Source organism: Chinchilla lanigera, unplaced genomic scaffold (genome assembly GCF_000276665.1).
Source record: "Chinchilla lanigera isolate Chin_1 unplaced genomic scaffold, ChiLan1.0 scaffold00022, whole genome shotgun sequence".
In the NCBI taxonomy this organism is placed as follows: domain Eukaryota; kingdom Metazoa; phylum Chordata; class Mammalia; order Rodentia; family Chinchillidae; genus Chinchilla; species Chinchilla lanigera.
In genome coordinates this window covers 27082584-27098524 of record NW_004955423.1, presented here as the reverse complement: position 1 = coordinate 27098524, position 15941 = coordinate 27082584, and the positions used below count along the sequence as shown (strand labels likewise).

Genomic DNA, 15941 nt, shown 5'->3' with positions numbered 1-15941 from the left:
CACTCAGAAGCAGGCAATCTGAAATAATTCTTAGCATTTCCCTTTAATCTGCTCCAAAATACTCCAGTTTATTTCACCAATGCAACTTTTCTCCCCATTCTAATATCATTCTTATGACAAAGACTTGAAATTTTCAGATCTTAACTCACAGTACAAAATCCTTCGTACACCAAAATTCAGTGTGTACATAACTTACACTCATCCAGAAACCAAGGCTTGAAGGCAGCCAAGGAGGCACAGAGAGGGGAGCTCTCTCAAGCAATATTTCCTCTTAGTTCATGTGCCACACAGTATTTTTTCTATTCTATCTTTCATCTTGAGCGGGATGTTCTCTCCAAAACTGGCTTCCACTACCACTCATGGGTGACGACTGGCATTGGAGGAACACTGATTTGATGTGAAGTGGATGAACACCGACTGCATTTCGAAACAGAAATGTACTACAAAGGCCTAAAAAGTTCTATTTCAAAAACCACATATGGTAGTTTTGAGTCAGAAAAACTTCACTGCAGAAGACAGATAAAAACACAAACTCTCAATAAGGAAATCCAGACACTATCCACATTTAAGAAAAGCTACACTATCAGCATTGAGAATAAGATACAGGTATGAAAGATTAACTTTGATGTATTAGTAATATCAAGATCAACATTTTTAAAAAACAGGATAAAACAACATGTACAATATAATGTTAATTATTTCTTACTCTCCCGCTCCCCCGACTCCAAGCACTGGGGGTGGGACCCAGGACCTTACACACGGTAGGCAAGCACATTACCACTAAGAGACATATTCAGTCGTTTTCATTTTTTATTTTGAAATATGGTCTCACTAACTTGCCTTAAAGTGGTGATCTTTCTGCCTTGGTCCCCCGAGTTGCTGGGATTACATGTACATGCCAAAATTATGTCTTATTGTTATGGTTTTTACTTTTGTTAAGGTTCTCAAAATAATACTCATGTACAATACACTTACTACCCTTCTGAAACCCCAAGAAACTTATTTACAAATATGTCCCCAGAATTCCTACATGACAGAACAATACCTGCTTAAAAAAATTGGTCACTGTGAGCGTGGCAGGGCGAAAGCTGGTCAAGTTGCAAGCGTCATCTCCACTTGTCGTTCTCTCAAGCGATCGCCGGCCAACAATACTAGAATTCCTCCTCTCTGACCAGGACCCCTTCCGTTCTACAAGAAGAGCAAAAGGAAAATACTCATCTTCATGAAGTTAAAATCTACCTACAGCATCTTTCCAAACACCGTGACAATTACATGCCCAGCATGTTGATTATAGTAGAAAAACTTCACTTTGCAAAGAAGTTACCAGAAGAAAGAGAGAGAAAAGGAGGCAGGAGAGAGGCCTCTAGCACTATTACACAGGACGGTTAGAGACGAAAGTGAACTGCCCTAAGGTCAGGAATAAGACAAGTACATCCACTCTTGCCAGGAGAATCATAACTTTGATCCCAGCCTTGGTCAACTTATCAAGACCCCATGTCAAAAAATATTTTAAAAGGTAGGCGGCAGTGCTGGAGATATAGCTCAGTGCAAAGGCTCTGGGGTTTTTTCTTTAATACTGCAACTAAAAGAAGAAGAAGATAGAAGAGGAAGAGGAGAGAAGGGGATCAGGAGAAAGAAGAGAAGGGAGACGGAGGCGAAGAAAAGAACTAGTAGAAGAGAAGGAAAAAGAGGTTGTTGTTGGACCTTTACCTAACACTACGTGCAAAAATTAATTAAAAATGGGTAAGAGCTAAAACAACACAGCTCTTCAAAGAAAATGCAAGTAGTTCTTGATCTTGGGTGAAGTAATAATTTCTTAGATATATCAAAAACCATAGCAACAAACTAAAATAAGTCTCCTTACATTAACAGTTTCTTAGATATTCACAAAAAGCACAGCAACAAAATTTCAATCTCTGTAGTATAAATAACACTATCAAGAACAGAAAACCCCAAATAGAAGAAAATATTTTCAAATCACATTTTAGATAAGGGTATCTGTATCCAGACATATAAAGCATGTATTCAACTCTAACACAAGAAAATAACTCTTTTTAAAATCAAGCATCAATGAAATAATAAAAAGACAACAAAGCCATTAAAAATAGGCAAAGAATGTGAATACAAATTTCTCTAAAGATGACACAGAAACTGCCACTACACACAAGATGATGTTTAACATCACTAGCTATCAAGAAAGGCAGATCCAAACTACAATGAGATACCCCTTTACCTGTGCTAGAATGGCTATCATCAACAGAACTAATAAGTACTAGCAAAGATATGGAGAAACTGGAATTTTCATATAATGCTCCAATTTTTGAAAATGTGGTGGTATTGGAAGATAGTCCGGCAGTTCCTCAAAAAGTTGAACAGAAAATTACTATATGATCCACCAATTTCACTTCTAGTGATACAGTTAGGGGAAATAACATATGTCCACACAAAAGTTTGTACATCAATGTTCACTGAAGTATAATTCACTGTAACTAAACTGTAGAAACAACCCAGATGACATCAACCAATGAGCAGATAAATAAAAAACAGTATTGTAATCCAATGGACTGTCATTTTGAGAATAAAAAGAAATCCAATATTGGTACATGACAGGACATGGATGAACCTTTTGAAAACAATATGATAAGTGAAAAAGCTAGCCATGGAAGACCACATGTTATATAGAATTCTATGTGTAGGACATGTCTGGCAGAGGCAAATCCATAAAGACAGAAAATAAATTAGTAGTCATTTAGGGCTACATCTGGAATTTGGAGGGAATGAGGACTGACTGTTCTAAATCCAAGTGTAGTAGTGGCTGCAGAACACCATGAATATAGCATAACCATTATACTGCACCCTCTAAAAGGGTGAACTACATGGTAAGTGAATTATATTTCAAAAAAGTGAGAAAGGCAAAAAAAATCCTTTTTATGCCACACCACATTAGAGTCCAAAAATGTAACAAGCCTATAAAAGACAAAAGGAAAAAATACACACTTAGAAATGTTTTCTACTAAGCATTCTTACCGCCAGTACTGATTTCTACTTCAGTAGAGTCTCTTTCTAAACTGCCAGCACTGCTAACAATGTTCATTAAATGGATTGCGGTCCAAGCAAATGGCATGCGATATTTCCCAAGTCTCTGGCAAAACTGATCCGCTTGACTTTTCAGCTTCTCCAATTTTTCCTTATTCTGCAAAACAGAACCTTACACATGATTACACTTGAAAGAAAACAAATATTATTCCATACTATTTAAAGTGACAGGTTAAGAGTTCTCAATTCTCAGCAGAGAAGGAAAACTAATGTGTCTTTCAGAGATCAGGTAATAATCTATCATCTTAATAAAAAAAATCTCCATTCATTCTACAAATGTGTAGATAAGGAAGTCTCTGAAATCTGTTTGTGATTATGTCATTTTGGGGAAAAAAGAAAAGACAAAAAACATCAACCATGTTTATGTATTGCAAGTGTTACCTTAGGAAAGGTACCAGAGCTGTAGTCTAGTCAGCCAACTGCCAGCTATAATATATTCTAGGTTAGGACTTGTTAAATTGTGTCCTTCTATATAAAATGGAAGTGGTTGATCTAATCTGAAAGTAGTCTTATCTGATGTCAACCATGAGGTTGGAGTGGAGAGAAGATACAAACAGATCAGTGATAAACAGGTCCAGAGTTGTAATAGAAGGAACAGAGAAGTATTATACAAGGACTAAACACTGGGTAATAATTAATGGTCCAAGACATCTCCATGTTGGACCAAGTTTTTGGCCTCTCTGAAAACAACCAGCAAGGTGGCCTGCAAGAGCCAAATAACACTCTAAGACCAAAAGCCCATCTCTTACATACGCTTTCTAAGTAGGATGTGGATAAGGAACACTCTAATGACAATATCCTACCTTGAGACTTGGCTGGGAAAAGATGGAAAGCTAGCTAAATGGTAACAATGTTTACAGCTGTCGGCAACTGCATCTCCAAAAGAGGCTCCTGTTTTAAGAGCTTATATATCAAGTACATATACTCAAATCCATCAGTGTAAATTTATGCATGTCAAAGTTTAAAGAAAAATGGGATAAGTTGGTATATAATATGTTCATATGTAGGAGTGCTATGTAATAGAGCAAACTGAGTTTGTAAAATGACAACCTAAAAAAAGCCACAATTCTTCAACACAGAGGTCAACCAAACAGCCAAGGATCAGAGAGACTCTCAGGAGCTCACATTTACCTACCTTAGCAGTAAAAGCTCAGATCTTATTTTGAATATCAGAAAAATAGGAAGCAAAACATTTTCTAGATTTTGGTGGCTTTTCCAGCATTCCTCAAGCATTCTTCTGCTAGTCGTTATAATATTAAATCTTATGTGTAACACTCCAAGGATCACTTCTATTGTTGTAGCTAACTCAAAGTATATAGAATTTGGTATCAATTATTCAACAATTAGTTTTTGAAATTTTATGCAAATTCTATAAATGAGTCATCTGATGGCAAAACAGAGATTATATTTTCTATTTTTACTATATTTCTTAATTTGTTGCAGTCAGGTGGAAGTAAGAATATTTTTTTGCTAGCAAAAGTTCCATCAATATTACTATTCTGTAAATAAAGGAAATTTTAACTATTTAATAGTTAAACTAAATTAACTTAGTCTCATTTAAGAAAAAAAAATTTTAACAAATCAATTAGTTTTGCAGTGGGAGAGATTTTAAAATAGCACAGTTCGTGACAAAAGCTGTATGGCAAAAAAAAAAAAAGAAAAGAAAAAGGAAGAAAGGAGACAGGCCAAAAGAAAAAGTGAATGAAATTCTTTTACATGCTTTGTATGTTTTCTTGGAAATTACAACAATAATAATATAGAAGAACGAGAGTATGACATTCTACCTTGGTGGCATCAGCTTCTTTGAAAATCATGTATGGTTCTGCACACTCTCCAATGTCTCCTTGCTGTAGGACTTTTTCTAGCTGTCAAATGCAAAAATGTAAATATTAATTATACTTTAAAAAACCAGTAAACCTGAAATGTAAGGATGGTTCAATATATTAAAGCCAATGTGATATACTACACAATAACAAAATGACAAGGGAGGGGAATGATTATCTCAACTGCAGAAAAAGCACCAAAGAGAAACTTAAATTTAGAGCTAAAATTATAAAACTCCTAAAAAAAAAAAAAAAAAACCTTTAGAAAAAGCCTCATGACATTGGATTTGGAAATAATTTCTTCAGTAGGACACCAAAACTACAGGCAATATAAGTAAAAACAGATAAACTCAACTTCATTAAAACTTACATTTACTATATCAAAGGACAAAATAAAATGAAAGGGCATCCTACAGAATGGAGAAAATATCTACAGAGTATGTATCTGACTAGACATTAGTATCTAGAAAGCATAAAGAACTCCTACAGCAACAAACAAAACAATTTTATTAACAAATGGCAAAAGAACTGAACAGGTATGTTTTAAAAGAAGTTACACAAATGGCCAACAAGCTTACAAAATTAAGTTCAGAATTACAAATCAATAGAGAAATTAAAATCATAACCACAATGACAGCAATCAACACGGGCATTATTAAAAAAAAAACAAAACAAGGGGCTGGGGATTTAGCTCAGTGGCACAGTGCCTGCCTGGCAAGCGCAAGGTCGTGAGTCCGGTTCCCAGTACTGGAAAAGAAACCAAATCACAATTTAAAAAAGACAACTCAGAAAATAATATTCTTTAATGGCTAACTACAACTGTGTTCCACTTATATTTTTTTTTCTTTTTTTTTTTTTTGTACTTCACTTATTCCAAATTTTTGACTTTTTTTGAGGGGGTGGTACAGGGAATCGAACTCAAGACCTTGCACTTCCCAGGCAGGGGCTTGTGCCACTGGGCTATATCCTCAGCCCAAATTTCACATTTTTTTTCAAAAGTATGTAAACTAGGAGTAAAATCCAGCACTTGAATCAAGTATATGAAGAAATCCAGCTCATATTAAAATTGGTATTTCAAATTAATTAACAGAGGACACATAAAAAATTTAATTGGATGTGATTACGCAGGTATATATTCATGCATATAAACTTTCACATATACGTATTTACTGAATGGAAAACTCAGAATCTGCATACTTCATATATATTACACTAAAAATCACTACCATGTTAAAAATGAGGTAACAATCAGAACAGGCACCTCACAAAACAGAATACCCAGCCGGGCATGGTGGCTCGTGCCTGTAATCCCAGGACTTGGGAGGCTAAGGCAGGAGGATCACTGTGAGCTCGAGGCCAGCCTTGGCCACAAAGTGAGTTCAAGGCCAGCCTAAAGTGCAAAGCGAAACCTTGTCTCAAAAAGACAACAAAAAAGAATATCCAAATGGCCAATAAATTATGCAACAGTCTTAGCCATTACAAAATTGTAAATTAAAACCAAACAGACATAACCTCACAAACGCACCAGAAATATAAGAAAATTAAAAGATTAAATAAAATAAAATCTGATGATTAAAAGTACTAAGAAGGAAATGCAGCAACTAAAATTCTCAAACACTGCTGATGAGAGTATATACTGGACTAATGTTAGAAAACTACCTGTTTCTACTGTGATTAATTTCTAAATACTGTCCTATAACCCAGGAATTCAATCCCTATCCATATACTCAATAGAAATACAAACATATTTGGGCCAAAAAATCACACGGAAGAATGTTTGTGGTGACATTACTTACAATAGCTAAAAGCAGCAGAGATAATACACTAAAAGAACCCAGGCATAAAAAACGGCATGTGGTACAATTGTATCATATGAAATTCAAGAAAAAATGTTGAGTGATGGTGGCAGAAGTTAGGATACTAGCTATCTGGTGAAAGGGAGGGCAGTCGTGAAAGCGAAATGACAGCTCTCTAAGGTGCTGGCCAGAGATATATATAGATGTGTAACTTGGGCTCAGCACTGATTACACTGGTAAATATTCGGTCAAGACTTCATCAAGCCATCTACCTCAAATATGTGTATTTTACAGCTCTCTTTATATGTACTTTATATTTCAATTAAGATTTTAATGAATGTGGGGGCTGGGGATTTAGCTCAGCGGCACAGCGCCTGCCTGGCAAGCACAAGGTCGTGAGTTAGATTCCCAGTACCGGAAACAAAACAAAACAAAACAACAACAACAAAAAGATTTTAGTAAATGTGAAGTGTGAACAACTAAAACTTGTATTCACCACTGAGGAAGATGCAATTATCAGAGACTTTAGAAATATGTGTGGCAGCATCCACCAGAGCTGACGTGCAAACACCCTGTGACTCAATAATTCTCTTCCTAGGAATACAATAAACAAGTGAGTACAAACATCAACTTTATGGACTGCAGATGTTTACAGAATTACGAACAAAGAATTCAAATGAACCAGAACATCTATCACCAGTAAAATGAACAAATGGGTTTATAAGATAATATGAAGCGATGAAAACGAATTTTAACACTGTTGCACAAAATAAAAAGGACTAATCACATAGTCATGCTGAATGGAAAAAAGGAAGACAGCAGTATTTGACTCTGCAACAACAACTCTGCAACTCAAAAGCAGACCCAAGTGTGGAGGACAGGGCGCAGGCGAAGCAGGGCGCAGGGCAGTCTTGGAGTCTGCTCGTGTCACTTAACTAGCTAGCTGGTCATGCAAGTGTGTTGTAGGACAATTAGTCGAACTACAAATTTATAGCTTCTATAATTCCTTCTATAATCATGTCATACCATTTTAAGTGAACTTTGTGAAAATTACCTTGTTGTAATCCACACTTTTTATTTGGGGTTTTCTTTCAATGTGCTTCATATTTTTGTCCTCCAAAATATTAGGTATACACACACAAAAAAATCTACACATAGTTGTATAACCCTTTCATATACTTACCAGAAAGTAAGGATACTAATAAAGAGGGCACAAAAATAAGCAAGGACTTAATAAGCCCGGCCAACCAGAATCCCAATAGTTCCAGTGACGGTGAACCTTCTAGAGCTTTCAATGGTAAAAGAGCCCTCTATAGCACGCGTGCCAGGGGTTTGCCACCACTTTCCCGGACTATGAGATTCTGCTATTAAACCCAATTTCTCACCCTTCCTTTATCCTTCCCTCTGCTACACAACACTGTAACTTCTCCCAGCGCTGACTTTTTAACCTTATGAAGAGACCAAGTGGACAATCCAATTTCAAGGGATGCAAGATTGCAACCTGTTATGTGACCTGTTGTTAGCGGATGAGATGTGACCAAAGACTTGAAAAGCACCTACAAAACTGAGCCCACTCCTTGGTGCTTCTGCAGTAGCCATTAGAACACGCCAGCCTAACCTGCTAGGAAAGAACACACAAAAGAACGCCTCCTGCCACACCAGCTGATCCCCCAAGCAACCTGCAGACACTGGAAGGACAAAGGTCTGAAGAGAGTACAACCTGAACTGGCTGAGCAAAGTAAATCAGTGCTAGTGCTGGGGCTCTGTGGGATGCTGCCTTCCTGTTCTTGGGGTGACTCAATAGGTATGACAAGGGGATTTTCTCTCAAGAAACAAAAACATCATGATGGGCAATAAATGAAAGAAAATTTGGATCTGAGTTCGTTTACAGGTACCAAAAAGAGGGGAAGGGAGGGGAGAGAAGAAGAAAAGAAAAAAGACAAGAAAATTTCCTAAATGTATTTCCTTTAAAATTTCATTTGTTTGTTCTTTTTTTTTGAAATTATGGAAAATTATATACATATTTATGTGTGTATACGAGAATGCATATAAAATGCATACACACATCTATCTGTGTATTATACACTTGGAATCATATGACAGCTTGAACCAGACTTATTCACAGATATTCTCACATTTCTATAATTTTTTTTTCCAAATTGTAGCTTTAACGGCCATAGTACATCATATGTGTGCACAATGACTTAACTCTCTATCTCCTTATGTTGATTTATACACAACAGTTTTTTAAAATTCCTAATCCTATCTAGGCTATTCATTGTCAAGATGACAAGCCAGACTTGTCACTAATCTCATTCTGAAGCAACCAGTATTTCAAACATCACCTTTATCTCACCAGATCATTTCCTCTAACAGACACTGTTTTATGAAAACCTACTATTTTCCCCACATAAAATAACGGTGCACACTTGTCATCTGTATTTATTTCTAGAACTTAATTTTACTTTTCACAGTGAAGGCCGCTGCTGCTTAATCTTTGCTTGCAGGACTGTTCACTGCAATTAAGATTTATTTTAACCTGAATTCATAGGAATATGCCCACAAATTAGGACATTATTCCTGTGGGTGAAAAGGATTCATTTCATGACAATTCACTTTATAAGCTTATTATAAAATTCATTACCTCTTTGTGATAACTTTATATAAATAAAGACGGAGTGATTAAGGAATGTATTTTAGGCTACTCTCAAGTCAAGGTCAAGGCAAGATAAACCATTTTTAAGGTGCAGGAAGCCATTAGGTTTTAGGATGTCTACCACTGTTCTTAGTTAGCTAACATCCATTAACACTCCATGAACACAACCATTTAGCTGTCAGTATGTGCATGACTTAGAAACTGAGTAACAAAACTATATGACTGCTCCTGTGACTGTGAATTTTATGTGTCCACTTGACTGGGCTGTAAAGTCAAACACAAGTGTGAGCCAGGCATGGTGGTGCACACCTGCAATCCCAACACTCAAGAGGCTGGGGCAGGAGGACTGTCACAAGGTCAAGGCCAGCCTGGACTCATAGTGAGTTCAAGACCAGATGAACTACAAAGTGAGACCTTGTCTGAAAAAAAAATGTTGCTGTGAAAATATTTTTTTAGAGGTGATTAACCATTACAGCAGAAGAATTTAAAGCAGATTATTTCCCATTATGTGACTGGGCCTCACCCAATCAGCTAAGAAAGAAGAGTGAAGACTAAGTGTCCCTGAAGAAAAGGGAGCTCCTCTCAAGACTGTCACTTGAGACATTTTCCTGTGCCCTCTACCTGGACACCAGATTGCCCGGCTGCCCTACCAGCTGCAGACGTGCAAGCATCACGCTCACGTAAGGCAGCTCTGTAAACACATCCAGGGCCGCATCTCTGGAGACCATGATTCGCACACATCTCCTCTCAAGAAAGGTAGCCCCCACGGTGCATAGCCAATATCGTGTTAATGGAACATCAAGACAGGAATAACACATAAAAGTCAAATCTTTGCTCTTGACAAGTCTTCGATATTGATGTGAACAAGAATGTGGACACTATACAACAGGAACATGCATTTAACAGTATTCTCACCTTTATTACAAGAAAAACATCCTGAGAAGGATAAGTAATAGAAAAGATAGCTGATCTTGCCAGGGTAGTAATAGCAGCAGGTGGTACGTGTGGGCGTAACAATCCTTTCATCTGCTCAGAATTAAGGTCAAAATAAAAGTTTTCTGAAATCTAGAAAACACATTCATGTATTAAAATTTAAAATCTGTACTTTTAAAAAATTCACAAAAATCACCTTATCACAGCTATTAGGACATTACACTCTAGGTTACATTTAGGGTGTGTACCACTGTTCTTAGTTAGCTAACATCCATTAACACTCCATGACCACAACCATTTAGCTGTCAGTATGTGCATGACTTAGAAACTGAGTAACAAAACTGTATGACTGCTCCTGTGACGCAATCCTAGCGTAACCTAGAGTGTACCTTATATTCCACCAACATGTCTAAACCAAACAAACATACAAGCTATTCGGATATATAACCCCAAAGAATTATATCTCAAACTCCTTTGATTAAAAATATAACCTCTAATAAACTACACAAAAAAGTATCATGAGGGTGCATGACTCCAAACTTGAGTTCTTAACAAAATCTCAGCAGTTTTGATCCAACACAAGTCGCTGACACAGAGCTCCGCTGAAAACTCCGTCACATTTCACGTGCTGACAGCGGAAGTCACCAGGACACTCCCAGTCTCTATCACATCAGGCTTAAGAGTATTCAGCTACGAAGTGCTACGCAAGACAGTAGTCCTCTGAGACCCGTCGGTAATGAAAATATAACAGAGAAACTAAAAACAGTATTTAATATAGAATATTTAAAATATACATAAATCATCTTTTGGCTGGTAAGAAGTGGAAAACTATATTAATAAAATTTGTCATCATCATTTTTATCTTTTACATACTGATTACTTAAAATGCTTTTCTTGTATTGTCTTGCTCATTTTATAAATTAAAAGTTGCTTCTGAAACTCTTTCAAAGAAACAAAACCAGCTTCCAACTAAGGCATTTTACACTAAAGAAATATTTAAGTAGTTTTGATAAATTTTTATTTCCTTTCAAAAAAATCCATTTTAATAATTATCAGAAATATTACTCATCTTATAAAACAACTTAAAAACGGATTTCTGTAACCTAAGATTATAAAAAGTAACTGCAAATTACATAACTTTACCTTTTTCTTTTCCTTGACATCATATAAAGCCAAACTTGCAAAAATGGGTTCAATTTCAATCTCAAACCTTTGTGAAGAAAAAGGATAAAATAATTTAACAATATATAAAACAGATGTACCTGGTACCAACACAGGAATGTGGTCAATGGAATGGACTAGAAGAAACAGAAACAACCCCAGGCAAATATAGCTCTTTGACCTTTCACAAAGGAGCTAGAAACATACACTGCTGGAAAGACAGCATCTTTATTTTTTATTTTTTTTTTTTTTTAGCATCTTTAATAAATACTGTACTGGAAAACTTGGAAACCCACATGTAGAAGATTGAGTCTAGATCCACATATGTCACCAAGTGCTAAACTAAAATCAAAATAGATTAAAGATCTAAATGTTAAAATACAAACACTTAATCTGCTAGAAGATAAAACAGGTGTAATTCTTGAAGATACAGGCATAGGCACAGACTTACTGAACAGAACTCCAATGGCACAAGAAATAATAAGAATTAACAAATGGGATCTTATCAGATTAAAAATTTTTACACAGCAAAGGAAACAACCAACAGAGTGAAGAGAAAATCTATAGAACAAGAAAAATTTCTGCCAGCTATTCCACAGATAGAAGACTAACATCAAGAATATATAAAACTTAAAAAAAAAAATTAGACTCCCCCCTCTAAATAGAAGAGACCCAATCTAAAAAAAGGGCAACCAAAAAATGAACAGACACTTCTCAGAAGTAGTATAAACGCCCAAGAAATACATGAAAAAATGCTCATTGTGACCAGCCACCAGAGAAACGCAAATAAAAACTATGAGGTACCATTTTGTCCCAAAAAGAATAGGTATCATTACAAAAAAATCTAATAATAACAAATGCTGGTGAGGATATGGGGGGAAAGGAACTTTACTACATTGCTGGGGGTAATGTAAACTAGGACCACCACTATGAAAATCAGGGTGGACATTTCTCAAAAGCTGAAAGTAGATACTGCACTTGACTCAGCTATCTCCCTCAAGGGTACCTTCCCAAAAGAGTTTTAAAAACATCATACACCAGGGATACATGTATACCCATGCTTACAGCAGCATAATTTGTAATAGCTAGATCTTGGAAACAACATATATATCCACCCACAGACATATGGATGAAGAAAATGTTATTTATACACAACAAGTACCATGCTGCCATAGAGAAAAAATAATCTTGAGGCATTTGTAAGTAAATGGATGCAACTTGAGAATGTACTGTTAAGCCAGATACACAAACTCAAATTCTGCATGGTTTTTCTTGGAGACACACCACACGTATGTGGGCACACATGCACAAATAATGAAAATAGAAGAAAGATAAATAGGAAGCAGGGAGTTCAAATATTTCCCCAAATTACATATTCTATGGTTCTCAAAGTATCTCCATATATATGCTGATTTGTTTCATTTATTCTAATAGTTTATCTTAGCTGAAAAGAAAGTGTGTTATTATGTTTCTTTTTTGTAAGAATCTTTCTGGTTTATGTCTTATACTGAGTAGCTACTTTGAAGATAATGACAGATAGTATAATAACTACTGTTATTACTATTTGATTATGAAAATTTTTTATTTTTTTACAAAATGGAAAAAAAGACATAGCTAGAGAAAAATTCTGATTCCAAAACTAAATATTGTCAATATCTTGCATTTTTCTACATACCCATCTTTGCCTATATTACCTTCTTCCTAAAATCCACTTTCCCATGCATATCTTCAACAGTCTACCATTCTCTCCTCTAATCCTACTTAATTTCTCCAGCTACAACTAATCTCAAGCTTCCTAAAAGCCTCACAACAGTTTAGGTCTCTTTTGTGGCACTTATCACTTCTTAGTCTGTACTTTGATTATTTACATATATGTATTTGTTCATTCTTTAAATAAACTTTAAAAATAAAGACCTACTGTTTTCAGATTATAAATCATATATTCAGTGCAAAAAACATTCAGGGGAAAATCCAAAATTCTACCTTGTGGAAAGAACCTCAATTAATGGTTTAGTGTCTAAAACATTTAGACTTTTCTCTGTGTACAAATGTGTTCTTTGAAGATATCAATATGTAATACAACAAGCATTGTTAATTTCCTACTACTTTGTAACTCTATTGTCTGTACTGTTCTTTTGCTATTTTGTAAAAGGCCGTCTGTCTGTTAATGTTTTCCTCCTTTTATTTTTAAAATAAAAAAAAACAAGTGTGTTGAAAACTTTTAAACAAAAAGTGTTTACATTATACATAATATCTGGTAGTCTTTTTAAACAACATTTTATAGACAAATTTCCATGTCATAAATATTATAGATTTTAATGCTGACATGATTTCCATTTTATGAACATGTCAAAATTTATTTTATACCTTCACGCTTAAGTTGAGATGTTTAATTATGACTTACATATAGTAAATGTAGTATTATTGACTAAAATAATACATAAGATAAACTAAAAAAATAAAAAAAGATAAACTAAGACTCTAGAGCACTGGTTCTCACCCAAGGTCAATTCTTCACCCAAGAGGACATCTATATAAAGACATTTCTGCTTGTCACAACTGCAGCAGTAGCACTGGCATTCAGCAAGTAGAGAAGCTGTGATCTGACTAAACCTCCTCCACTGTGCAGCACAGTTTCTGAAAACAAAAAACTACCCAATGTCACCAGCGCTGAAGTGATGGTAACCCCGGCTCTATATTGCTTGCTTCTGAATTCTAAGCGTATTGTTCAGGGTTTTGTAGGAGACAGCATATTTCCACTGGGCTGAGACTCTGACAAAGGTCATCAACAAAGATGTAGACAGAAATCCAACAACATGGAATTACCATCCCACAGAAGAGCATTAGCAGAAAGCATCACCAACCTCAGACTGAGAGAGAACATGTAAGTGTAACCAAAAAAGAGAAATAGTGGAATAGAAGACCCTTCACAGAAGCTGTAGCCTTAGAGAAAAGGAGGAAACAATCAAAGTTCATCAGGAAAGGAGGAATGGAAACGAACACTCGACCTGATTTCACTCTTATCTACCCTGTAAGTTCCTGCTAATCCAATGAAGAGCCAAACAGAAGAGATCTTGTTGATGTGCTTGGTATCTGTCCATCTCTGAAAAACTTCTGAATCTTCTATGGCATCTGATGCTGTTGCTCCAGGTAAGTAATGGGATTGCATTGGACTTTTGAATACACAACTTCTCAGACATTTGTACTGACCATTTGCACATCCTCTTTTGACCATTTTCTATTTATTATAAAGACTTTCCATCAGTGAGTATGTATTCTAGATATCAGCACATAAATATCTGTATTGGAAATATTGTTTCCTCCTCCATGGTTTGCCTTTAATTGCGTGTGTGTGTGTGTGTGTGTGTGTGTGTGTGTATGTGTGTTGGATGAACGAAAGTCATCAATTTTTGTTTGTTTGTTTGTTTTTTTACGGTACCAGGAATTGAACTCACGACCTCGCGCTTGCCAGGCAGGCGCTGTGCTGCTGAGCTAAATCCCCAGCCCGAAAGTTGTCAATTTTAAACAAGTAAAATGTATCAATGTTTTTCCTCTAGGTGGAGAGTTTTCTGAACCATGTTATAGAATCTTTCTACAAATTAGTGAAGATGTCCTGACACTGTCTTCTAGAAATTTCACTGTTTTGTCTTTCAGATTTAAGTCTACTGTCAACCCATGAATAATATTTTGGATTCGATGTGATGTAGTGGTCAAGTTTCCTTGACATGCACACACACGTTTGGAGAGTCAGAAATACAGAGACTGACAGAAGGTGACAGAAGTCCTCTAAACTTTACTGTGATAAAAGCTGCACAAATCTGTGAACATTATAAACCTAACTAACTGTATACAGGGTGCTATGGTTTTTATCTAGATGTCCCCCCAAGCCGCAGGCACTGATAGGTGGAGCTTCTAGGAGGCGGCTGGATCATGGGGGCATGATACTCAGTGATGAGTCCACTGCTGAGTTCACAGCCTGTTGGAGGAAGTGGTCACTGGGAGCCTGGCCTTCCACAGTCCTCCCCTATCTTTCTCTCTTCCTCCTGACTGCCCTGCCATAAGTGAGGCATCTCTCCTCTGCCAGGCCCCTTCTGCTATGCCATCCTGTGATACAGCCAACCAACTGTGGACTGAAAGTTCTACAAACTGTGAGCCAAAGTAAATGTCTCCTCCTTTAATTTTCAGGTGTTGGGTATTGTGTCTCAGAAAGAAAGTATCTAAGACAGATTTGAATTCACAGGTGAACTGAACACTGGATATACACTAAGTAAACTGCATAATATGGGAATTAAAGCTCAATAAAGCTTTTTTTAAAAAAAACTGGAAACACCTCAAATGTTCATCAACTGATATACAGATAAACAAACATGGTATAGCACACAGAGGGACACTGTTTAGCTATACTAGGAATGATTTCTATCTATCTATCTATCTATGACATACTATGTAAAGAAACCAAACACAAAAGTCACACGC

General features: G+C 36.1%; 1 protein-coding gene across 1 annotated transcript in view; it reads right to left on the bottom strand.

Moving 5' to 3' along the window:
• The window catches only part of Dock7 (dedicator of cytokinesis 7), a 190090-nt gene that overhangs the window by 135186 nt on the left and 38963 nt on the right, over positions 1-15941 (bottom strand). Inside the window, exons 10-14 of the mRNA XM_013514367.1 lie at positions 11448-11514; positions 10287-10436; positions 4881-4961; positions 3028-3193; positions 1046-1188 (exon numbers count right to left, since the gene is read on the bottom strand). Of these exons, the coding sequence (XP_013369821.1) occupies positions 1046-1188; positions 3028-3193; positions 4881-4961; positions 10287-10436; positions 11448-11514 (607 nt within the window). The remainder of the gene's footprint in view (positions 1-1045; positions 1189-3027; positions 3194-4880; positions 4962-10286; positions 10437-11447; positions 11515-15941) is intronic.